At 44.7% G+C, this 24,041-nt stretch overlaps 1 protein-coding gene across 3 annotated transcripts in view; it reads left to right on the top strand.

Annotated features, from left to right (window-relative positions):
- The window catches only part of Fbn1 (fibrillin 1), a 208,433-nt gene extending 191,478 nt beyond the window's left edge, over nucleotides 1-16,955 (top strand). For 2 of the 3 annotated variants that reach the window (XM_036183938.1, XM_036183937.1), the window contains exons 58-66: nucleotides 324-530; nucleotides 2,168-2,293; nucleotides 2,498-2,620; nucleotides 3,084-3,200; nucleotides 3,446-3,574; nucleotides 4,619-4,738; nucleotides 9,069-9,300; nucleotides 12,589-12,763; nucleotides 13,943-16,955. In XM_036183938.1, coding sequence (XP_036039831.1) covers nucleotides 324-530; nucleotides 2,168-2,293; nucleotides 2,498-2,620; nucleotides 3,084-3,200; nucleotides 3,446-3,574; nucleotides 4,619-4,738; nucleotides 9,069-9,300; nucleotides 12,589-12,763; nucleotides 13,943-14,332 — 1,619 coding nt within the window. In that variant the 3' untranslated portion in view covers nucleotides 14,333-16,955. Of the gene's footprint in view, nucleotides 1-162; nucleotides 224-323; nucleotides 531-2,167; nucleotides 2,294-2,497; nucleotides 2,621-3,083; nucleotides 3,201-3,445; nucleotides 3,575-4,618; nucleotides 4,739-9,068; nucleotides 9,301-12,588; nucleotides 12,764-13,942 lie in introns of those variants that run through there. The other variant, XM_036183939.1, reaches the window with a different exon arrangement.
- Nucleotides 16,956-24,041: the final 7,086 nt, after the last annotated feature.

Raw genomic sequence — 24,041 nt, 5'->3', positions numbered from 1 at the left:
CTTGTGAGCAGGCCCACCTCCGTATGATTTCCTGACCCCTTTGCTGTAGCATGGCTTGTTGCAACTGTTCTTCCATAGGTCTTGAGGGCACAAAGAGTTATAAGCTTGTCTGCGCCGATGCCTTTCTGCCAACTCACGGATTTCTTGTCTTGTTTCCCTTAGACGCCTCCTTTCTCTCTCCCTGCTGTTTCCAGCTTTTCCTTCTTGTTCCTCTTCGCCCAGGGTAAAGTGTTACACCCTTTTAAAATCCAACCAAATTCCTAGCCCCCCACATACTCAGAGAAGTCTCTCAAGTCCTCCTTACCATGGAATTTCTCTTCCAGACAACCGGGAAGGGTACTGCTTCACAGAGGTTCTGCAGAACATGTGCCAGATCGGCTCAAGCAACAGGAACCCCGTCACCAAGTCCGAGTGCTGCTGCGATGGAGGGAGAGGCTGGGGACCCCAATGTGAGATCTGCCCTTTCGAGGGCACTGTGGCTTACAAGAAACTGTGTCCTCATGGCCGAGGCTTCATGACCAATGGAGCAGGTATTTCCTTTTTTTTCTGTTGTTGACAAAAGGTGCAGGCTCTTCTTTCACGGTGCAGAATTACTTGCAAGGAATCTATCTGTGTGTTTCACTATGGGAAACGATGGAAATGTGGAGTTGACAATGTAGGTTTGCCTTGTCTGTGTGACTGAGGTCGACAGAAATCCTAGAGCTGTAAACATTCAGGGCCTTTTGCCAAGTGCCCTTGGCCTAGTTGACTAAGTTTGGTATATTTGGATCCTTGCCTCGGCATTGCAAGGGTCCAGCAGAAAACCGCTATAAGATAGTTTATAGATGAAATGAAAGACCATTTTCAAATTTTAAAAATAACAAAAGGTCATTCTACTCCAGCAGTATTCATTGTCACTCAAAATTAGCCGAAATGTATTGTGTCAAGGTGCACAAAGACTGCTGGTGTGCTGGGAATCAGCACACTCGTGTCTGAAATGCACAGGCTGCTTTCAGCTAGCAATCTAGGTGTGAATGGAGGCCAGGGAGGTGTCTGCGGCAGCTCTGAAGACCTGTCAGCCTCGTGTAAGCCCTGCTTTTATAAAGTGATCACAGATTTCAGTTCACAGAAGGACTGAGAAAAGGGTCCCATTGGTGCCTTGGGGGCAGGGATTAGAAGCAAGAAAATAAAGGAGAGTTAGGAAACAATTGTCTTTGTGTTGGGAAGATGTGGCTGATGGCAGAATAAAGGAACTGGGTATGTAAAGGGAGAAAGGGCCAGAGAAGATGGAGTTATCAGAAGCAATTCCTGCTTCTTGGGGGATGCAGAAACAAGATGGTGGAAGATGCATTTCCTGAGACCAGTGACAAAGTGCTTACTTGGACCTCAGGGTGAAGGTCAGGCACTCTCATCTTCTGATTCTAGATGATTATTAGGCAGTGAAGGGCTGATAATAACTCAGGCAAGTTGCTAGTGTTGGTGCCCTGTGCTAGCTGGGTCAAGAGGTGGAGGGGAGTGGCTTTAATGCTATCAGTGCACACTGACTGAATGTCTGTGATGGAGACATGAATAAGGATGTCTCTTTCTAGCAAACTGAAAAAACCTGGCCCTGTCGTCTACCCCAGGGCCCTGGTTAATTTCCATTCAAAAGAGGGAAGTTGATCCCATTTGCCCCACCCTGTGTTAGGTAATTTGATATTTTTCAGGATTAACTTCAAACAGGACAAAGAGAATATTAGAGAGCGTTCCTTCTTATTTTGAACAGGCAACATTTAGAAAGAAACACTGGGCTTTCCTGTCCAAAGGGCCCTCTGCTGTGACTTGCTCATGTGATGCCTGTGGGAGGCAAGAGTGACCGCAAGATGGAGCAGAGGGCCAAACATGTCTCAGTGGGGTGTTGTTTTAGGAATCCAGGAGAGAAAAATAACACAAATTTCAATGACCAATTATTATAAGCCTTTCCCTTTGTTTGAGTAGTTTCTCGTCCTTAGCTCACAAAGTCTTCATTAGCTGTTCAATGAGTTACCATCGCCTATGACATTTGCTCTGTCCCCTTTTGGTTTAATTACTTTGGTCCATGATATAGTAACATGGTCTATGAAACTTTACGCTCCAGTGACCCCTGTTTATCAGTGTTGCCCACTATATATTTTAGTGTATTTATCATTGTGATTTATATCTGTCCTAGATATTGATGAGTGCAAGGTTATTCATGGTGTTTGCCGAAATGGGGAGTGTGTCAACGACAGAGGGTCATACCATTGCCTCTGTAAAACTGGCTACACGCCGGATATAACGGGGACCGCCTGTGTAGGTAGGTGCTTTGTTTTTAGTGCTTTATTCCTGAGTAGAAACTTCCTGTTACAGGAAAGAAAACCCCCCACTAAAATCTAAACTGCACCTATACTTAATAGAAAGCTATGAGGCAATGATCGGATGCCTCACAGAGTTTATAGGTCTAGATGCTGAGCACTCAGAAAATCTTCTACATAGGCTTTTACTCTTTCTGTGATCACAGATCTGAATGAGTGCAACCAGGCTCCCAAACCCTGCAATTTTATCTGCAAAAACACAGAGGGGAGTTACCAGTGTTCCTGCCCTAAAGGCTACATTCTGCAAGATGATGGACGGAGCTGCAAAGGTGAGGGGCCTTGGGCTTCATCCACTTGCCTGCCACAGGTGAACATCCTGTGACACATCAGGAGACAAGCTATGACCCACAGGTTGAGAGCCAATAATTAAAGGAACAAGTAAATTTCCAGCCTCAACTTTTGACTTCTCTTAGATCTTTCTGCTCTTATGGAAAATGTTCAGAATGAATTTTTATTTCATTTTATCATTCATTTAAACATTTAGAATGTCTTTCAAATAAATTTGTAGAGAAATTCCTACATTTCTTTAACTCAAGGGAATGGCTCATCCTTGGATCCCACAGAGCTACTTTCTCCCCTCTTTCTAAGTCCCCTCTTTCCAAGTCCATCACCTGCCTTCTTGCCAGCCCTTGGCTGTGGCCCCAAGCTGCCCTGGTGTCCTTTGAGGCCTTGAGACGCTTCCTGCCCCAGCATGTTTGGCATACATGAATTCCATCTTGCATTTTCTTGCAGATCTCGATGAGTGTGCAACCAAGCAGCATAACTGTCAGTTCCTGTGTGTTAACACCATCGGTGGTTTCACATGCAAATGCCCTCCTGGGTTTACCCAGCACCACACTGCCTGCATTGGTAAGTAGGAAGGAAGACCCTGTCTAGAGCACAGCTGTTGGTCTAACAGACTTTTCTGCTCCTTCTGCTGTCCAGTAACAGTCCACCATGTCCGGCTTGTGGGGTGCACGCGTTGGACTGTGCACACGCTGTGTGAAGTTACCCACCCTATTTTGGACTTCTCAGGGTCAACCTCCTCCCTTCCTTTCAAGCATTGCAAAGCAGCTTTGGGAAGTGTCAGTCTCCTTTCTCCTTACTTCTCCCAGATAACAATGAGTGCACATCTGACATCAACCTGTGTGGCTCCAAGGGCGTTTGCCAGAACACTCCAGGAAGCTTCACCTGTGAATGCCAGCGGGGGTTCTCACTCGATCAGAGTGGCGCCAGCTGTGAAGGTAGGGGTGAGACCTCTCTGCAGAGGGGGCCTGTGTGGCTGTCAACTTCCATGAGTTACAAGAACTCATATTTCTTCTGGGTGTGGTGGTATGTATCTATAATCCCTAGCACTTGGGAGGCAGAGGCAGGAGGATTGCCACAGTTGGAGGTCAGCCAAATATAAAAAAAACAAATAAGCAAACCAAAGGGCAAAAAAGAAGGAAAAGAAAAAAAGACTCTGAGCAAAGAGAGCAGCCAGCTGAAGCTGGGCTCTTCACACGGGCCCCTGGTTTTAGAGAAAAACCTACATGCCTCTTCTGTGCAGATCAGGATTTTGTTTAGTTAACAATCTAACAGAGTAGGAATAATGCAGCAAAAACCCTTGACTTCTGACATTTGGGACCAGAGCCCTGAGATTTCTCTAGCGTGGACAGGACAATACATACAGGAAGTAACTCTTCTACAAACGCATAATTAAATGTTTAAACTTTAATTCTAAGGATTTTATTTTCTTATTGATATTTATAATTCCAGTACAAATAAACAAACATAATTTTCAAAGCTACCCCACAATGTTCTGTGGTGAATTGACATCAGTTTTTTCTTTTGAGCTGAGGATTGAACCCAAGGCCTTGCACTTGCTAGGCAAGCGCTCTACCACTGAGCTAAATCCCCAACCCAATTGACATCATTTTTATCTGTAGACTTTACCAGGAATCTCTAAATATTAAAAGGACAATTCTTTTTTTTTTTCTTTCTTTCTTTTTTTTTTTCCGAGACAAGGTTTCTCCGTGTAGCTTTGCACCTTTCCTGGAACTCACTTGGTAGACCAGGCTGGCCTCGAACTCACAGAGATCTGCCTGCCTCTGCCTCCCGAGTGCTGGGATTAAAGGCATGCGCCCAGTACCGCCTGGCTAGATATTCCTGATGTTTTGCTAGAATAGTTTTTTAGGTGATTCATTTCTAGAATTGCCTTTTAGCTTCCCAGGCAGATGGATGAGGCTTCAGAGGGTCTGACAGACAGCTGCTGATGGGGCTCATGGGAGGCTCTGCTTCTTTTACAGATGTGGACGAGTGTGAGGGCAACCACCGCTGTCAGCATGGCTGCCAGAACATCATTGGAGGCTACCGGTGCAGCTGCCCCCAGGGCTACCTGCAGCACTACCAATGGAACCAGTGTGTAGGCAAGTAGCTCCTAGTCCTTAAAGAGGCGTGGTTGCCGACTCCTCAGAGAGCCGGTGCCTTCCTTCTGAAGTAAGGTTACTGAGCCAACAGCAGCCCACTGAAAGTTGCTCTACCCCACTTGAAACCAAAGGGAAGTAAAAACCTTTTAGGAAAAAAAGCACATGATGAAGAATGCATTAGGAATAGCTGGGATGAAATACCCTTAGGCTTTCTTGACACCATCAGCCTTCCTAGTCCGCTGCACTGTTAGTATGTCACACTGCACTGTTAGCACCCCACACTGCACTGTTAGCACCCCACACTGCACTGTTAGCACCCCACACTGCACTGTTAGCACCCCACGCTGCACTGTTAGAACCCCACACTGCACTGTTAGTATGTCACACTGCACTGTTAGCACCCCACACTGCACTCTTAGGACTCCACACTGCACAGTTAGCATGTCACACTGCACTGTTAGGACTCCACACTGCACTGTTAGCACCCCACACTGCACTCTTAGGACTCCACACTGCACTGTTAGCACCCCACACTGCACTCTTAGGACTCCACACTGCACAGTTAGCATGTCACACTGCACTGTTAGGACTCCACACTGCACTGTTAACACCCCATACTGCATTGTTAGTACCCCACACTGCACTGTTAGCACTCCACACTGGGGATCTCTCTACAGTATCTAGTTCCTTGAAGGTTTTGGGTTCCAGGAAGATCATGGCCAGGTAATAATAAGTCAATTAAGAGCTAGAAGGAGTTTGGGGTTCTTGTTGGCCCCAAATCCCAAATGGGGCTCAGAACTCTCAAGAAATAAAGTTATCTACAGTGAGTGCTGTCATGAGCTGGAATGGTTCCCTCAGGGTGGGACTATACAGAGAGCTCTTGAACCACCCACCTGGATGCCCACTCATAGCCTGACAGAAGTTCACTCTTCCTGGTGGCTGAATTCTAAGTCAGGGGCCATTAACTCCATTCCTTTCTGGAAGAAAATAGCAGATTTCAACTCTTAGCTGGAGTGGAAACCATTTAGCCCTACCAAAAGCAATCAAAGAAAGCCTACCCTACATTCAGGAGTTTCGTACTGGCAACCCTGGCAACCGCTAACACCACTGACCTGTGTCATGTGACCCTGGTGCTGCAGGTCAGGGTGGTGGGTTTTAATCTGTCCTATGGAGTGGTTTTCAGGGGCTTTAATTGATATTTTAACTAATTAGAATGCTCTTTTTATATAAAAAGGAGGAAACTTTCACCGATAAAATTTCAGATAGAAGAATAAATCAAGATATTGAGAAGGATAGAAAACTAAATTCCTTGTGGAGTCAGTGCCCAGGGTATACAGGACGGAAGGGGTCAGAAGTACAGTACATGTCAACCAAACTACTGCATTTTCAGATGGCTAAGGCTGCATGTGGGAGCCTGTTGTTCTCAGGCTGCAGACACTGAGCACTGATGACCGCTGATCTTCATTTGTGCCCTGCCGCCCCAACCCAGATGAGCAATATGAATTTAAATGTTTATTAAATGTTATCAGAGAAGTAAAATAAAATAAAAAGTCTGTGAAAAGGGAGGAGAGTTCTCCACCAGAATGAATATTTACAGAAGCCCAGGGAGAGGTTAAAAGGACCGTTGGAGACTCTCCAGTTTGGCATCTGCCTCAGAGAGGAACTCTTCTAGCCCTCCAGACCAGGCCAGTTCAGCTTGCATACTGAGAGGCGCTCAGTTTCTTCCCTGATAGTCCTGTCTAGGAGTGGAGAGAGTTAATATTTACAAGCATCTTTTTTGTATAATGAATTATTTCCCTTTCTCTAATGTCAGCCTACTTTGTGCCTATTAGCAAAAAGCAAAATAAATCTAGCGATAGAGTGACAGGTCTTGCCCTGTATCTCCCCATGCCTCGTGGCTCATTAGTCTGGGTCCCATGAGCCAAGCCCATCTGGAGAAGAAGAAGTCAGAGGCTCTGATGCTTCACACAGATCGGTTTTGTGGGGGCTGAGAGCAGGTGTTGAGGATAGAGGGGGCCATGGAGGGTCAAGAGAGAATGGTCACCCCAGATTCTCCTACTTGAGTAAACACCCTCCACTCTTTCCTCTTTGCTTAGCATAAAGTATGGTGCTTATACCCCCATGGTACCTATATCATACTTCATTCCTTATTTAAAAATAAGGGAAAAGAACAGAGACAACATTATATTTGACTTTTCTATTTTAGGATCCCTGTAGCCTAAGGGACCTTGGATTTAGACTTGAGGTCTCTGGATGTAGAGAATCTTCAAATAGGCAAAGTCAGGCTAATGACTGGAGAGAAGAGGGAAATGAGCAGGGAAGGGGACATGTCCATGAATAATACTAGACACACAGACACACATGACACTAAGCATTTGTATTATCAGCAAAAACCCTAGGCCTTCCACTTTTACATACCTGTTTACTAACTTCACATACATGGCGTGAGAGAAGAAGGATGAACAGGGAAAAGGAAGGGGTAGACGGGGAGAGGGGAGGGGAAGGTGGGGGTGGTGGAACTGCACAATACAGTTGGATGATAATGTATTTATTAGACTCATCACTCACTATGTACATGGATATCCACCAACTTAGATAACTGTTTGAGGCCGGTGAGTTGGCTCAGTTGCTGCCAATGCCAATGACAAGAATTCAGTCCAGAGCATCCTCAGAGTAGAGGGAGAGAGCAGACTCCCTCAAGTTGTCCTCTGTCTTCTACACAGGCACCCTAACACTCTCTCTTGTGTGTGCATGCATGCACACACGATAAATACGTTTTAAAAAGTTAGTTATTTAGAGCATTTGGAGAAAAAGAGAAAGAACGTCATTCTCTCTGAACAAAGAAGGTCAAATTAGTTACAGGAGAGAAGAAACATCATTTGCAACATAGCTGTGCCCTTGCAGACCACTATAATATAAAGAACATGGTCCCTGCAGTCAGACAGCCCCATCAGGGCCCTGGCCTGGCTGCTGCTCTGTGTAGAGTCCGAGAGAAGATTCCTAAAGCTCAGGGGATGGTCGGAAGGTTTCCATAAAGGAATGTGAAACACCCCCACATCCTGTCTATCCGTATGGCTCCAGGGAGCACTCCTTTCATGCCTTGCTTCCACTGGAAGTGGCCACTCCAGAGAGAGTGCTGGAGCTCTGAAGATGGCTCTTAACAGCGAGTTCCCAGCATGTCCTACAAATGGCAGGTCTAGGAAAGAATAGTTGAGATTTCAAAAGTATGGAGGCTGAAATAATGAGAAAGTCACAGTTTTCTTCGTTTGAACTGAAGTTTTTGAAAGTTAGATTTCTAGGGCTGGAGAGATGGCTCAGTGACTAAGGCTTACTGGCTGCTCTGCCAGAGGACCTGGGTTCGATTCCCAGGACCCACATTGTGGCTCACAACTGTCTCTAATACCAGTTCTAGGGAATCTAGAGCCCTTCCTGGCCTCTATAGGCACTGCATGCATGTGGCATACAGATGTACATACATAAATAAAATCTGTTAAGAGTTATTCTATTTTCCTCCAGAATATGCAGGCTTCTGTGGGTAGGCTGCCCTGCAGAATGTGTGTCTCGTAGATTTCCAGTCACTGCCTGAAAAGTTTGCCACACTTAGCTTTAGTCAGGGCTCAGATGCTGGAACTGCAGCTGGTTTGAATAGGCATTCAGAGAGAAAACAGCCGTACCAGGAGGTGCAACGTAGCCTAAGAAGGAGCACCTAGAGGCCTTTGCAGACTTTTTGAAAAGAAAGTACAAATGAGGTGGATTCCCCTGGAGGATGTCAGCCTTTCCCCGACCTTCATTCACATCCTGCAACAGGAAGGCCCATGGGCAGCATCTGCAGAAGTGGTGGGTCCCTGCTTCTGGGATAGCCATCCTGCAGACACCTGTGAAGCAAGAACACAGATAACTGTATGGTCCCTCCCCACCTGCCCTAAACCCCAAATTATAGCTGTGGTCCTGCCTGTCATGGAGCAGCACATGCTGGTACTGGCTTTCAGAGAGAACTGGAGTCTGACGCTCCTCACAGTGCCATCCTGGGTGCTCCCCACTAGGTGCATTTGACCCCCTCTACTATATTTAGTCAGCATGGCAAGAGGCTTCCTCCATCTCCACAGCTTTCTCTCTTGTTCTCTCCACTCTGGCTACACTGCCTGCTTTCTCTCCCTGAGACTTTCTCTCCCTCCCTCCCTCCCTCCCTCCCTCCCTCCTCCCTCCCTCCCTCCCTCCCTCCCTCCTTCCTTCTAGGCCAGTTGGTGAGTCATGAGGAGTAAGACCCAAGTTCCTCCATGGAGGTCCATGGCAACATCACACATGTAGTGGTCTCTTGTTTCTGCTGCAGATGAAAATGAATGCTTGAGCGCACACGTCTGTGGGGGAGCCTCCTGCCATAACACCCTGGGGAGTTACAAGTGCATGTGTCCCACTGGCTTCCAGTATGAACAGTTCAGCGGAGGCTGCCAAGACATCAATGAGTGTGGCTCATCGCAGGCCCCCTGCAGTTACGGCTGCTCCAATACTGAGGGTGGCTACCTGTGCGGCTGTCCTCCAGGCTACTTCCGGATAGGCCAAGGGTAAGTATTTCTCTTCCTGCCCTTGATGAATGACTCACTAAATGTATATCTCTACCTAAATACCTGCCCTTCTAGAGAACTACATTTTCCATAACCATCAGGGTCATTCCAGTTATCCCTGAAAAAGTTTGAGAGGAGTGTATATAAGGGGTATATCCAGATTGCTAGAAACTCATAGAACACCCAGCAGCTTAATGCAGCACTGTGCATATCTCACTGTATAGCTTCTCTGTCTTGCATTCTTAATCTTCACATCCTGCTGAGAAGTAATTGGTTTCTCCAAGGATGCATTGCTGGGTCAGCCCACGCAGACCTGGGCCCACCCTACACACCTGATCGGCCTCCTGGGGAGCACATTGGGGTCTCTCTAGACTTACAGTGCTTTCCTTCCTGGTTCCCATCAGGTTAAGCCACATGGATACCTTTTGCTGGAGAGCTCTTACAGTTTTTTGTTTGTTTGTTTTGATTTGGTTTGTTGTTGTTGTTTTTGGTTTTTCGAGATAGGGTTTCTGTGTAGTTTTGGTGCCTGTCCTGGAACTCGCTCTATAGACCAGGCTGGCCTCAAACTCACAGAGATCTGCCTGGCTCTGCCTTCAGAGTGCTGGGATTAAAGGCATGCACCACCAACACCTGGCCTGCTCTTAGAGTTTTTAAGGCATCTTTTGCCCTTCACTTTTGAATTATATTAGAAATGATCAGAAAGCACATTAAGTATGAGTTGGAATAATTAACTATAATTTCCAGGTAGAAAATTTTACCAAATGATGTGACTATGTATGTGATGGTTGGGGCAGAAAGAAACACTGTTTTTCTCAATGACTTAAAATTTTTAGTAAGTTTTTAAAGTTGAGGTCTTCCCTAATGACTTGTGCACATCTAGTTCATGAATCTTAACTTCTTAATTCTCTCTCTCTCTCTCTCTCTCTCTCTCTCTCTCTCTCACACACACACACACACACACACACACACACACATACACACTCACACACTTATACCAAATATGAACCCAGTGGTCCTGTGACACACTGGCTCTCAGGGACTCATTCCAGTCTGTATAAACGTCAAGGTAGAAGAATGCTCGTGGGAAGCCCTCTGAATGCCAGCGGTAGGACCCAAATCCCAGATGTCTGGCTGGCTCTTATTTTTTTACAGTTTAATGCCAGAACCATTTTTCCCAGCCAAAAAAAAAAAAAAAAAACCTGTGATACTCCAAACTGGCTCTTTGCCCACAGGACTTGGTAGTCACATTTCTTATAAGTGGTGCTCCTGGGACAAGAAAATCCTGGAGGGAAGTTCTGAGGAAGAAGCCAAGCCTGTAGATTTGGGCTTGCTCCCCCCTCATTCTCCTCTTTGTTTATCTATGTTCCATGCTGCTGGGTGAAGAGGAAAAGAAATGTGTGCACCCAGGGAGACCCTGGGAAGTAGAGAGAAGCGCTAAAGTGTAGTGAGAAACAACAGCAAGCCAGAGACTTGCTGGTATGTTTCGAAATCTGTGGACAAACAAGGAAATGAGCTGTAGAGAGTAGGTCAGTCATCACAGAGAAGCAGTTTAGTAGGGATCGGTGTACATTTCGTGGTAGAAAGCCACCCGTTCATAATGGCTTTGGCCCCTCTGATGTCACTTGAGTCAACTTTACCCCCCAAACCAAGGGTTGTTTTAGGGTAATTCCTAGGTTCTCAGCACATTCAGAAAGGGAGCCTGACAAAAACAAATCAGATACTGTGTGAAGCTCCCTTGGCTTTGACAACTGAAAAGCAAGGAAACAAGGGTTAGATCTCTCTTGGGTCTGGGTTTGTTTATCAGCCTGAGCATGAGTCAAATCCACTGGCCTTAGTGGTTTCCAATGACTTGAAATTAAACTGTTTCCCACAGTTGGGCAGGCCCTATGCTGATTCATGCTGTATGTGAGAATATATTGTGTAGCCAGGCAGTGGTGGTGCAAACCTTTAGTCCCAGCACTCAGGAGGCAGAGCCAGGTGGATCTCTGTGAGTTTGAGGCCAGCCTGGTCAACAAAGCAAGTTCCAGGATAGCCAGAGCTGTTATGCAGAGAAAACCTGTCTTGAGAGAGAGGGAGAGGGAGGGGGGAGGAGAGGGGGAGGGAGGGAGAGGGAGAAAGAGAGAGAGAGAGAGAGAGAGAGAGAGAGAGAGATGGAATATACTGCATATCTTCACAGCACAGGTCCGTATCAAGCCTCAGTCACCACCTGGACTTCTCTTCCTGTCACAGTAACACCCACAAGAGTAAACCATCAAATAGATGTAATTGGTTAGAAAGGGGGTTGGGAAGGCGTGGTGGTAACAATGGAACAGGAAGAAGTGGGTTATAAGAACCCAAGGAATAAGGCTGGAGAGACATAGCTCAGCAGTTAAGAGCATTGGCTGGTTTTTGGGAGGTCATGAGTTCAATTCCCAGCACCCACATGGTGGCTCACAACCATCTGTAATGAGATCTAGCGCCTCCTTCTGGCCTGCAGGCATACATGCAGACAGAGCACTGTATACATAATAAATGAATGAATGAATATAAATAAACAAATAAGTAAGTAAATAAACAAAAAAGAACCCGAGGAAGAGCACACCACACTTCCCGATACCCTCTTGGTCCAGCAGGGGACAGCAGTGGTGGTGAAGGCAGTGGTTAGGCCATGGACATAAACAGAAACATGGGACATAAAATGGTAAAAGACTGGGCTGGAGGGCTGGTAGGAGCAGGGGCAGCAGCAGGATGGTGGGAGACATGGGAGAAAGAGAGCCACTGAAACACTCTGTCCATAATGTCGTAAGAGTATCGACATAGTATATGTTAATTTTAAAAACTAAAACCTAAAAATCAAGGTCACAGCATAGAAAAAACTATGTTGTCCAGGAAAGAGGCCCCAGATCTGGCCCACCTGTCCACTCACTGCTCTCTCCTAGAGGTACAGCTGCTAGGAGACACTTCCTTACTTCCGTGGGGCCTGATTCTTAAAAGAAAACATGTTTCAGTGATCCATCAGGTCACATGATGTTCAGTTTTCAGTGTGTCCCCTCTCTGCAGAGTACTGCAAAGGGTTAGGCCAGTAGGCTGGGAGATGAAGGGATAAGGAAGTACACAAATCAGTGTCTTGAGAGAAAGGCCTCTGTACTCAGGGGATTGGGTATTTGGAGCTCACAACAGAGGGCATTTGTATGATTTTTTAGAAGCAGATGATCGTCCAGTGGACAATGTGATGCTACCAGCCAGGAGGCTGGACATTAGAGCTACTGATTCTGATGCAAACTGTCTGTATGTTCCTTTGTGCGGTAGGCATTGTGTTTCTGGAATGGGCATGGGCAGAGGGGGCCCAGAGCCACCTGCCAGCGGTGAGATGGATGACAATTCACTGTCCCCAGAAGCCTGCTATGAGTGTAAGATCAATGGCTACCCCAAACGAGGCAGGAAACGGAGAAGCACCAACGAAACGGATGCCTCGGACATCCAGGTAGGTCGGAGTCTCTCCTTGTCTGATGATATGTAAGGGCTCCTGGGTTCTTGTGCGTTCCTCCAAGGACACCCCCAAAGTGTGAACACTCTCCCCAGACAGCAAGCCCAGTCATTCTCCTGGCTCTAGCAGCATTTTACAAGAGGCTACGGGGCTTTGGAGGGTTTGTTTTATTTTATTTATTTATTTATTCTGGCTGCCTTTGGAGGATGGCAGTTGGAAAGGTTTTTTCACACACTTGCTCATTTCCTGTCTCACCAAGAAGAAAGTCAAACACCCACCCAGCGTCTGCAGAAAGGACAGCAAGTAGGCAGAATGGCATGCACACACAGTAGTGTTCCCCACACAGGGAAGCCAAGGTCTGGAAACTAGAGGCTCCTCTGAGGAAAAGGAGCCACAGGGAGTATGGAGGAGCTTGGGTGGTGAGCAGGAAGAACATATGATGCTAAGTCAAGTCAGACATGCAGCATTCACCCAGCTCTCTGGCTCCAGGCTGGGAGCATTTAGCCTATGTGGTCCCAAAGGGGCAAGCAGAAAGCTAGGTGAAAAAAAAACAAAAACCAAAAAAAAAAAAAAAAAACACAGACCTTAACAGCTCATCACAGCCAGGAAGTAGGTCCATAGGAGTGTCCTTCGAAGGGGATGGTTTTGCGTCAGTGAGCAAAATCGAAAAAGACAGTTCTGAGTCTGAGTATCCGCACTGCAGCCCACCTGCTGTGGTTTGGGAAATAATCTTTGGAAAGAAAACAACCTATGAACAGCATTTCAAAAAAAAAAAATCTCTGCATCTGAGTCACCCGGAAGGCTTGTTAGAATGGATTGCTGGGAAGAGCCCCAGGGTTTCTAATTCAACGGGTCTGAGAGGGGCTAAGAATTTGCATGTCTAATGGTTTCCAGGCGCTAAGACTACTAGTTCAGGGACCACACTTTAGACCTACCTACTGAGAGCCACCCCTCCCCCAATACAAATGATTTCAACCTGAGCTTCTTCCTGCCATCAATTCTTTGAAAGCACATTTGTGATTTCAACAAAGTACCCTGAGTGTGCAGCTTCCACACAGCATATGCAGCCTTGGCAGAAACCTTATTTTGACTTGAAACTTGAATGGCTTTTTCTTTTGTTTGAGAACTAAAGAACATATTTAGCCAGATTTAAGGCATTGTCACATGTCTTTCCAGGATGGGTTGGAGATGGAAGCCAACGTGAGCCTCGCGAGTTGGGATGTGGAGAAGCCAGCTAGCTTTGCTTTCAATATTTCCCACATCAACCACAAGGTCCGGATCTTAGAGCTCCTGCCAGCCCTTACCACCCTGACGAACCACAATAGATACTTAATTGAATCTGGAAACGAAGATGGCTTCTTTAAAATCAACCAGAAAGAAGGAGTCAGCTACCTCCACTTCACGAAGAAGAAGCCAGTGGCTGGAAGCTACTCCTTACAAATCAGCAGTACTCCACTTTATAAAAAGAAAGAACTTAATCAGTTAGAGGACAGGCATGACAAAGACTACCTCAGCGGCGAACTGGGCGATAACCTGAAGATGAAAATTCAGATCCTGCTTCATTAATTCACCATCCAAAGACCAAATAATTAAACTAAAAGCAACTTTAGGTAGGTAGAATTCTATTTTCCCCAAAGCAGAACCTTCAAATCATGGTCCAATCATTCACCAAGTCAGTCTGTATAAATGAGCACTATTCTTGAATGACATCAAGGTACAGTGACGACCCTAGTTCAAACAACCACTTTCTCAGGCTTCTCATGAGTAGCTCAGCTACCTTGTCATATGTGTTGATTCCTGAAAACTGGGACATGCATATCCACTGAGGTTGGCCATTCATGCCGACGGCCTACCTACCTTTCCAGCTGCCGCACGGGAATGTGCTTCCATCTGACAGTCCATTTGTTTTCAGATTTTGAAACTTTGCTTCTCCGAGGGCAAGTAGTAGGTTGGCCGTTTATGATGTCTATTTGGTGCTAGTAAAGTCTCAAAATAGATTTATTGATGCACTGTAATAAGTACACAAGTTAGAAACCAAAATGCCAAGTATTCAGCTCAAATACTTCATTTCAATCAACCAAAGTTAGTTCAGTAGCTTATCTCACTTACGAGTATAATACATTACATGTAAATTAAGTGTGTGTATACTGTAATCGTGTTATTTTTATCATTGAAACATTTATAAACTAGAATAATAAAGCCCTTAATGTGAGGGTTTGTAATGGTGCTTATTAAGACCAAAGACTTGTTCAGCGTCTACACCAAGCAGAAGTGGAATCTGCAACTGGCCCGCTTGTGCACTGAGGTTGCCACCAGAGGATCACCAGTGCACCCTACATCACCCAGTATGTGCAATATGCCAAAATCACTCTCAATCATTCCTGTCAACAGGGGGTTATAATGTCATAATGTCACAATAAAGTGATCCTACCCTCCCTCCCTTTTTTAGTTTACTCCTTGGTTTTGTGTTCTGGTGTGGATTGGAGGCTGGGGGGTAGGGGACTTTCTGGAGGGGAAATAAAGTCTCCTGGGTTTAAAGTATCCTTGGTCTGTTATCTATGGCTTCTGTGGGCATGCACCATAAGCACCAGGAGAAGAAATCACATCTTCAGTTGGTCCTTTGTATAGTGATTACAGATTGCCGAATGCTTGATTCCTTATCTGGCTTACTAGGAAGACATTTAGATTGCAGCATCATTTCTAAACTGTGACCTAATCAATCTTGTGACTTCTTAACTCCCAGATTTAAGAACTTCTAAATATAAAATTCAGTCATTCTCTTAGAGCATTTGACCTTTATGCCCCTTCCCATCAAGTACACAGCACTGGCAAGGTGTTCCATCTTTCCCCCTGAACATCTGTTGTTGAGCAGTGGTAGACTAATTAATTACAGAGAGCTGATGTTCAATTGAGTCCAACTGAATACTGCAACTCTTGGTTTTCAAATGTCCTAACTTGAAAAATGCTGGTTTATTTTAAATGCAATTTTCAATATTTAACTGCTAATCTCATTCAGTTAATAGGAGAAAAATTCTTTAAAGCCCTCGGGCCAGCAAAACAGTTTGTGGTAGTGAAAATAAGATGAATTAAACTTGTTGCATGAAGAGAGGATGAGAGTGGAATTTTCCAAGCCATGGGAAAGTCCTCTCCGATTCTTGGAAGCTTAGACTAAAGTCAGGGGAGTAGGCTACCATGTATGCTTTTCCAGAAGGCAAAACTAGTATTAACCACTATAAGCCTCAGTTTAACATATACCTTCCTAAGGAGAAAGCTACCCATTGGGAAGATGGGCTTCCTTGTAATGTGTTGAGTTCAGCTAGGTTAGACAAGGGTGCTGGCATCTGTTCAATGCCCATGGATAGGTTAAGGAGTTCATTGTTGGTTGGTTTGTCTGAGGCTCTTTTTTTTTTTTTAAATCTCTGATTTTGCTGTCCAGAAGAATCTTGATCATGATTATTGCTCAGTAGAGATGAGATGAAAATGAGTGGGATCAGTGCCTCAAAGAGGTGGTCAAAATACAACTTGGAATTTCCTTTTAACTCTGCACCTATCTCTCTGTGATAGAAGTATATTAAAATTGCTAGAGAAGAATTGATAACACATGTCAAACTATGGTTTGCATATGGAAAATGTCTTTGATAATTTATCCAGAACTGTATTCCATTCAATAATAGATTTTCTTTATAACAAACAACAGAAGAAATGGAGTTGGCACGTGGCAGAGCACTTTGATATTTTTAATAGTCTAAATCTGGATTTTATTTATCCCAGAGCCAGCAGGGTCTAACAGCATATTTTCCATGTTTCTGACTGTAACACAACATTTCTCTCATTCTTCCATGGTAAATACTCTCTTGTAAAACCCCCTCTATCACCGGGTTTCAGCCTGCACCTTTCCATCATCCTGGACCTTTCCATTTTACTTTTGCTAGTCAAAGAACTGATGCTGTGCACCCTTCAGAAGCTTGAAAAATACCTTGTCTTTCCCACAGCCCATTTCATTTGCCAATAATTATTCTGTAAGTAGCATTGAAATGAACTCAGCTGCCCTTGTGAAATGTTTAGACTTGCATAAACAGCTGCATTTTTGTGCAACAAACCGTGCTTTACTCAGCCAAAAGTGCTTGGATGCTGCCATGACAAATACTGTCTCACTTCAGAAATCATGCTTGTAAACTAGATGGGCCAAAATAAAGGACAATTGGGTTTATAATATAAATATGTACATATCTATAAACTGCTGGGGTTTTCAAATAACAGGTCAGCTTTGTCCACATCATGTACTTTATTCTAGCTTTAACTGTGGTTTTTAGAGACATAATAGAAACAGCTATTCACTGGCTTGTTTTTAAGCAGTAGGAGAGCAATACTACTAGAAATTCTGGCTCTTCACATGTCTGCATACGCATGTGTTTAGACCACGTGACACTGTAGGACCTGACAACACCACACCATTTGTTATTTCAACTAATCACTCATGAATCCAATTTCTTTTTCTGAAAAAAAAAAAAAAAAAAAAAAAAAGCCATGACCATCTTTTTAGAAGGTGGGCTGTTTGCACCCTTGACCTTTCCATGTGCATGTAAAGGTCATTTTTTGATTGTTGGAGAATGGATGATATATCATCTTTGCTAATTGAGTCAATCCCAGTAGGTAAGTTGTGATTCATGCTGGCTGATTAGCCATTATTTTTTACCCCTGTGATTATTCATATTTCATAAAAGTATTCAACACTGTCATTCTTTTCTCCCCCCTGGGATCGGTTACAGTGTCAGCTAGAAGGCACCAAGGTTTCTGAGTATTTCTCCAATCCAGACCAGAGCTGGGGTTCAAGACAAAGTAGCTCAGAGGTGGGGCGTTTGGCAGAGAAGATGTGTTCATTCATCAGTTCCTGCCTGACTTCCATCCCCACCTGACCTCTTTGCAGCTGTGCTGGGAGTTGTAGAAATTTGAAGAGATCCGCTTCCTCTTCACCCTGAAATACTCTCTTGGGGAGACTTAAGTTGAACCTAAATGATTAAACTTTTTTTGGTCTGGAAATGGAGACATTTGAAAACATCCTGATCATAGTCACACCTCCCATCCACCCTCCCCGACACTGACAGAAAGAGGTCATGGACTTGTGGAGTTGTGTCTACACGGCGAGCTGAACTCTGGAGAAGAAAGCCAACTCTGTTGCAAGGATTAATGGGATCTTCATACGTCAGTGTTTTCATAACTGCACAAAGCCAGCTTGAGGCGGCTACCTTAATGTCTGCCACTGCCTCGAGACTATCCTTTCTGGGTGTGTTCTATGCTTCTCTCAGGTGGTCCCAAGATCAAGCCCCAGGGCTGCAGGCCCCAGCAGAGAATAGACCCCTCTGGCCAGTTGCTTCCTGTCTTCTTGTGGGCTGGCTGCTCCAGGGTCATTTGCAGGCTACAAGAACTCCCAGGAGGAGTCAATACCTATGCAGCAGCACCCCAGGAAACAATGTCTCTAGATCCTGCTCAGTGTTGGCCCACACAGACCTCACACCTACTGACAGACCAGGACACCTGGTTTGCTGTTCTCAATGTTCTTCATTGATCATTGACAAGATTTTCTCCCCAGAGTCCATGATTTTTGGCTTACAAAGGAAGTGCGCTGAGAGAGCCATCCCACCCTGTGGGAGGGCTGAGTCCTATAACTGCTCAACTCCATCCCTTTCCAGCCAGTGGTCCTGGGCAACTCCTTTGTGTTTCTGAGTCTGGTAACTGGTAGTAACAGCGTCACCCTTTATGTATTATCCTGCCATATTTATTATCCCCTATATGTATATTTTTCTAAATTTAAGCCTTGGGATCTGTGCCTCTCTGGTTCTCATCTCTGCTTGGATATTTATGGAACACAAGTGAGAAAGACCGAAAGTCTCTCACTTTGCAGAGGCTGAGATGAGACTAAAACACCCTAATCTTCAACAGCACAGCGGGTACCCAATCACTGTGGGGACAAACAATGGATGACTAAAGTACAGGACGTTCATGCATAGCAGAGATCTGTCAAGCTAGAAGTTGACGTATCACTTGAGACCTAAAGTGCCAGTGTGTTATGGACATCAGTTTCACATCCCTAGCAGACAACATGCAAGAAATGGGTGTGTTTACCATGCACATCTGTAAGGGTATATGTCTGCACTCCTATAAATCACCACAGTCAGCAACCCATATCTACCATATCACCCCCAGCAAATACTGTGGTGGTCTGCACAGAAAGTAGTGAGTTCATTTATAAAATTAGATCCTGTCAGTTCCTGTTAAAAATTATGGCCAAAATGTCTTTTAGAGTATTATTGCCTCTATAAGCATAGGAGGAAATTTCTATGTAAGGTTAATATTGAACATGAATATAAGACATGATCTCAAGTTAAGGGACTATAGACACCATTTACAAAGTGAACCCATAAAAAGATCATATCTCAACAGATGGTTTGGGGCCATGTGCCAGGATACTTACCAAGAGGATCAAAGAAGAACTGATATATGTAGATAGAGATTTCTCTCCCACCTGCTAGTTCCCAAATAACCCACTCAGAGGCTGAATATGAATTTTAAATGCTCTGCCAATAGCTCAGGCTTACTGACTAACTAGTCAACCCATATTCCTTATTTATGCTCTGCCATGTGGTGGTACCTTTATTAGCATGGCACAATCATCTCCTATTCCTTCTGCTTCTGGCTGATGACTCCTTGCTCTGCCCTTCTCCTTCCCATTATTCTCAGTTTGGCTTTCCCTCCTAACTTTATCCTATTCAGCTATTGGCCAATCATCTTGTTTATTAAACCAATCACAGTGACAAATCTTCACAGTGTACAAAAGGATTTTCCACAGCAAATATATACTATCTCCAGGTCTATTTGAAAACAATAAACAAAAACACACAGTCCTTCCTACAAGAAATCAAGTTCAGCCAGGCGGTGGTGGCACACGCCTTTAATCCCAGCACTTGGGAGGCAGAACCAGGCAGATCTCTGTGAGTTTGAGGCCAGCCTGGGCTACCAAGTGAGTTCTAGGAAAGGCACAAAGCTACACAGAAAAACCCTGTGTCGAAAGCCCCCCCCCACAAAAAAAAAAAGAAAAGAAAAAGTAATCAAGTTCATTGCCTTAAGTCTCTGATAGCCTGGGAATATTTGTTACAATATAGACTGTTGATTATTCTAATAAAGACATACACACATCTATACCTTTTTACCATGAAGAAACCATATATGGATGGATTTCCACCTTGGCTACACGTTAGAACCATGATGGTTCTTTAAAAGGATCACTGGTTCTAGGCTGCATCCCTAACCCATTAATTCAGAATCTGGATGTGTAGTCCAGCCATGACCAGTCTTGGAAGTTTTCTAGGTGATGCCAGTTTGCTGCCCTGACTAAGAACCACTTAGTCTCTCTGCTCTGAAGATTTAGACCCTTTGTGAAAATCAGTCAGATTAAGGGTCTACTGTTCTGGGTAACTCAGATGTTCCCCTTTTCCACTAACACTCAATCTATGGGACCTTATGTTATCACATAGTAACACAAGACATCTCCTGCCTCTGCTGACTGTAATTTTTCAGTGGAGTTTTGTGGCACCAGCTGGAAGCTCACAGGCAGCAGTGAATTTTGGTAGACATTGATGGGTACTTGTCTGGACTCCAACTACAATTTCCCTTTCATACTAGCCACTATGAGAAAGTCTTGTCCCTGTGCTGGTTTATTCATAGGAAGACAATGTCTCTAACATGAAGTGTGGACCTAGCAAAGTGTCAAAGAAATCTTCTGAAATATGTATCTCAGAAATACCATCCAATTCCTTCAAAGTAGACAGTTCTCTAAGGAGAAAACAAACACTTTCTTTTCCAGCCATCATTTCTGCTAAGAATGTGCAAGTTGCATGATGGGATACAGGCCAGGCCACCACCCATCCCAGCCCCAGTGGTTCCATTTTGAAATGTATAAATTACAGGGTGGTTTGGGCAATGCATTAGATTATTGAATGTAAACTTTAATATGCCTCCCAGGAAGCCTTCTGATTCAGCAAACCACACATAAAAATACAAAGCAAAACAAGAATTACAAAAAGTAGGCTGCCATTGCCAACTGAGAGTTGGAAAAGGGAACTTGCCTATGTGCATTGAGTGAAAGCACACAACTGTGTGGTTACAGATCACTAAAAAGACACGGTACAGAAATATCACCTTTAAATGCTATTACAGGCATGGCGTGAGTTCCCTTCATGTTGGATATGAAGAGAGACCTATTTTAATTTTTTCAGGTCCTTAATAAACCAATGATAAATAATAAGTGCTTAATGAATATCTGTTTAAAGGCACCAAATCCTGCCTGGAGCATGCACAAGTCAGTACTGCCTGTCTGTGTTCAGGGCTCGTGTGGCAGATTTTAATGGACACAGACAGCTATAGAGCTGACATAAGGCCTGAGAGTCTGAATTTCTAATGTTCATAAGATGATCACACTGTGCCAATGAACTCACAGCCAGTTAGCCCATAACATTAGAGCCTGCCATTTGCACACCTTAAGTACAGATTTAAAATATCCTGAATCATGGTTCTGGTGTGTCGGACAGTTTGCCAATCATATCTTGCCCTGTCTTCAGACAGCACAGTTTTTGTTTATACTTCTTAATCTAGGGTCTCTTTGGACTTCCTCTGAGACTTAGCTCTCCTTAAATGCAACTCCTCCTAGGCCAGAGAAATGAGTTTCAAATACTTGACTCTAGTTGAAGTTGCCGATTCCCTGGTGGCCTTTTTATGATTGTGCACATACCCTTTTTTTTTTGATTTTTGAGACAGGGTTTCTCTGTGTAGCTTTGTGCCTTTCCTGCAACTTGCTTTGGAGACCAGGCTGGCCTCGAATGCGCATACACTCTTAAAATGAAGTCTACGTGTTTAAGACATTTTTAAAATTGAATCTCATGAAAAGATTTTTTAATTGGGTGGGCTCCTAGCATCCTGTCTTTTCTCGGAGACTTTATAGAAGAGGTGAGGAGATATATGCAAAGGGCATGTCAAAACTGCCCATCTAAAGAGATGTGAATGCCTCACTGACATTGGAAGACAGCGTCTGATTTCTTTTAGATTACTGAATCATGTTGGCTTAAGGCAACACAAAATAATCCATCATTCATTCCTTCTTTGCTCTTATTCTTTGAATATGAGTCCTCTTTAAAAACGCCTTGAAACGATGCCTAAGATTTCAACATACCAAGATGATGAGATAGTTGATCCTCGTCAATTTGATCTTTTATTCTGGGCAGGAGGGCTTAGTGACATTGTCCAACTTAGAGATTTCATCATATAACTCATGTCTACAGCTCATTTATAAAAATATAAAACAAGGTCATCTCTAGCATGGTGTCCTCCAAGAACTCAGTCATCGACTCTCTCCCTTCCCTGCCTGGCTTCCATCCATGTGTTACAAACCACAAAAGCACTTTCATCCAAGTAGATACACCCATTTACTCACCCACTGGGAAGCAGCCATACACAAAAATGCATTTTAAAGGTGTTGATCTGTGGGAAACCAAAGGACAAACTGGCGCAGCCAAAGGTCATAGGTGGCAGAGAATAAAGAGAGCTGTGTGACGGGCTGGGAGATGCCATGATGATGTCCTTCTCAGTACATAGTTACCAAGGCCCTGTGAGAGTTGTACTGGGCCCTCTGGTGTCTACAGAAAGTCAACAACATTGAGTGATGATTCAAAGAACATGCAATCCAGTGGTAAGATTGAGCTGTGAAACTGATGTATAGAAACATGCATAAACACATGACACATAAAGATAGAGCACATATTTGGGCTCCACAATGTTGCAAGCACTTCAGAAGCATCTTATTCGTTCCTCACACCCAAGCTGCACAGTTGGGTATGAGTTGGGGCTCTCTCTCGATCGGTTTCTATCACTGAAGAGTCTGAACCTGGGCAAGTTCAGCAACTTTCCCAGCATACAGCTAACAGTGGCAGAGTGGGACTCAGTCTCATTTATTGGTTATGGTCAGAAAAACAAAAACAAAAACAAAAACAACTCATTGACTTAGCACAATGCAAGTTTGTTTCTTGCCCTAAGACCTGTGCAGCTGTTCCTGGCTGGCAGACTATTTGGAGAGGTAGTTCTCCAAGTGGTAACCCAGGAATCAGGTTGAAAAACATTGGCTAAGCCTTGTGTGACAATTCATGTCAAAACACATCTTGAAGCTCTTGAACTTCAACTCCCAGCGTATGGCATTCAAGACCGTGAAGAGGAGAGGAAGAGCCAGTGCTTTGGGCACACAGGATGCTGCGAGGACCTCTAGCAGAAGGGAAAGGTTGTCATGGGGAACAGCCTGTCCAATAGGAGGACAGCCAGTACCCAGCTTTCCCTCCCGTGGACTCCAAACCAAGCAGACCTCACAGTATCTAAGTCACTTTAGAGGCAGTGCTAAACCGCGTGGAGCTAAACCAAGAACAAAACATTTTTAAGGAGTGGGGGATCATTATAATGAAGTGGAAGAGGAACCTGAGTGAGGTGCTGAAAAGGGGGTGTGAAGGAGGCCCTTGTGGATGGGAGACAGAGAGTGAGCCAGGGAGACGTGTGCACAGCTGCACTGTGGCTCCCACAGGTAAAACATGCCGCATGAAGTGATATGTATCCCAGGCTGAATTCCTGGGGAGGGACAGATTTGAAATGGGGGCTGATGCCATACACTTTCCAGGAACTTCTCCAAATGTCAGCAGACAGAGGCAGTCTGTGTTACACTGCTTGTATCCTTCGACATGACTTTTCCACTTTAATTTTGCCACGTGGCCCCCACGATGCAGTGATGACTGAAAAGAAGATGAACTGGGAATGCTTGACAGGAGTGAGCTTACAAAAATGTGCTGAGAGGTGAACAATCCAGGGCCTCCCAGCTTTAGTCTGTCTCCGAGGGGGGCTTTTCATCACCCGAAGGAGCTGTAAATTCCCCCCAGCTGTGTGGGGCGTCTTTTCCACGAAGGAAGTCTTCAACTATGGTATGAAGACTTAGTAGTACATAGTAATCTGTGATTAGAGATTCTGGGGAACCCTTCATGGGACCATAGCAACCCAGCTGGGCTTCCACATGGAAAGGATACCTCGAATGGCCAGGCAGAGTGGTCTTTGGCCAGCTGGCAGGTTGGCTGTGGGAAGGGAATATGGCTGTCGGGGTGGGGTTAGCATGACTTCTGCAGTCATTTGGCTACCCAGGTTGCTTCGGAAACACTTGGAACATTAATCTATATGGAGCGGGCAGGCACATGTC

This window comes from Onychomys torridus, chromosome 4, assembly GCF_903995425.1.
Source record: "Onychomys torridus chromosome 4, mOncTor1.1, whole genome shotgun sequence".
NCBI classification, from domain to species: domain Eukaryota; kingdom Metazoa; phylum Chordata; class Mammalia; order Rodentia; family Cricetidae; genus Onychomys; species Onychomys torridus.
The sequence above is the reverse complement of the archived record's forward strand: the minus strand, read 5'-3'. Positions and strand labels throughout refer to the sequence as shown.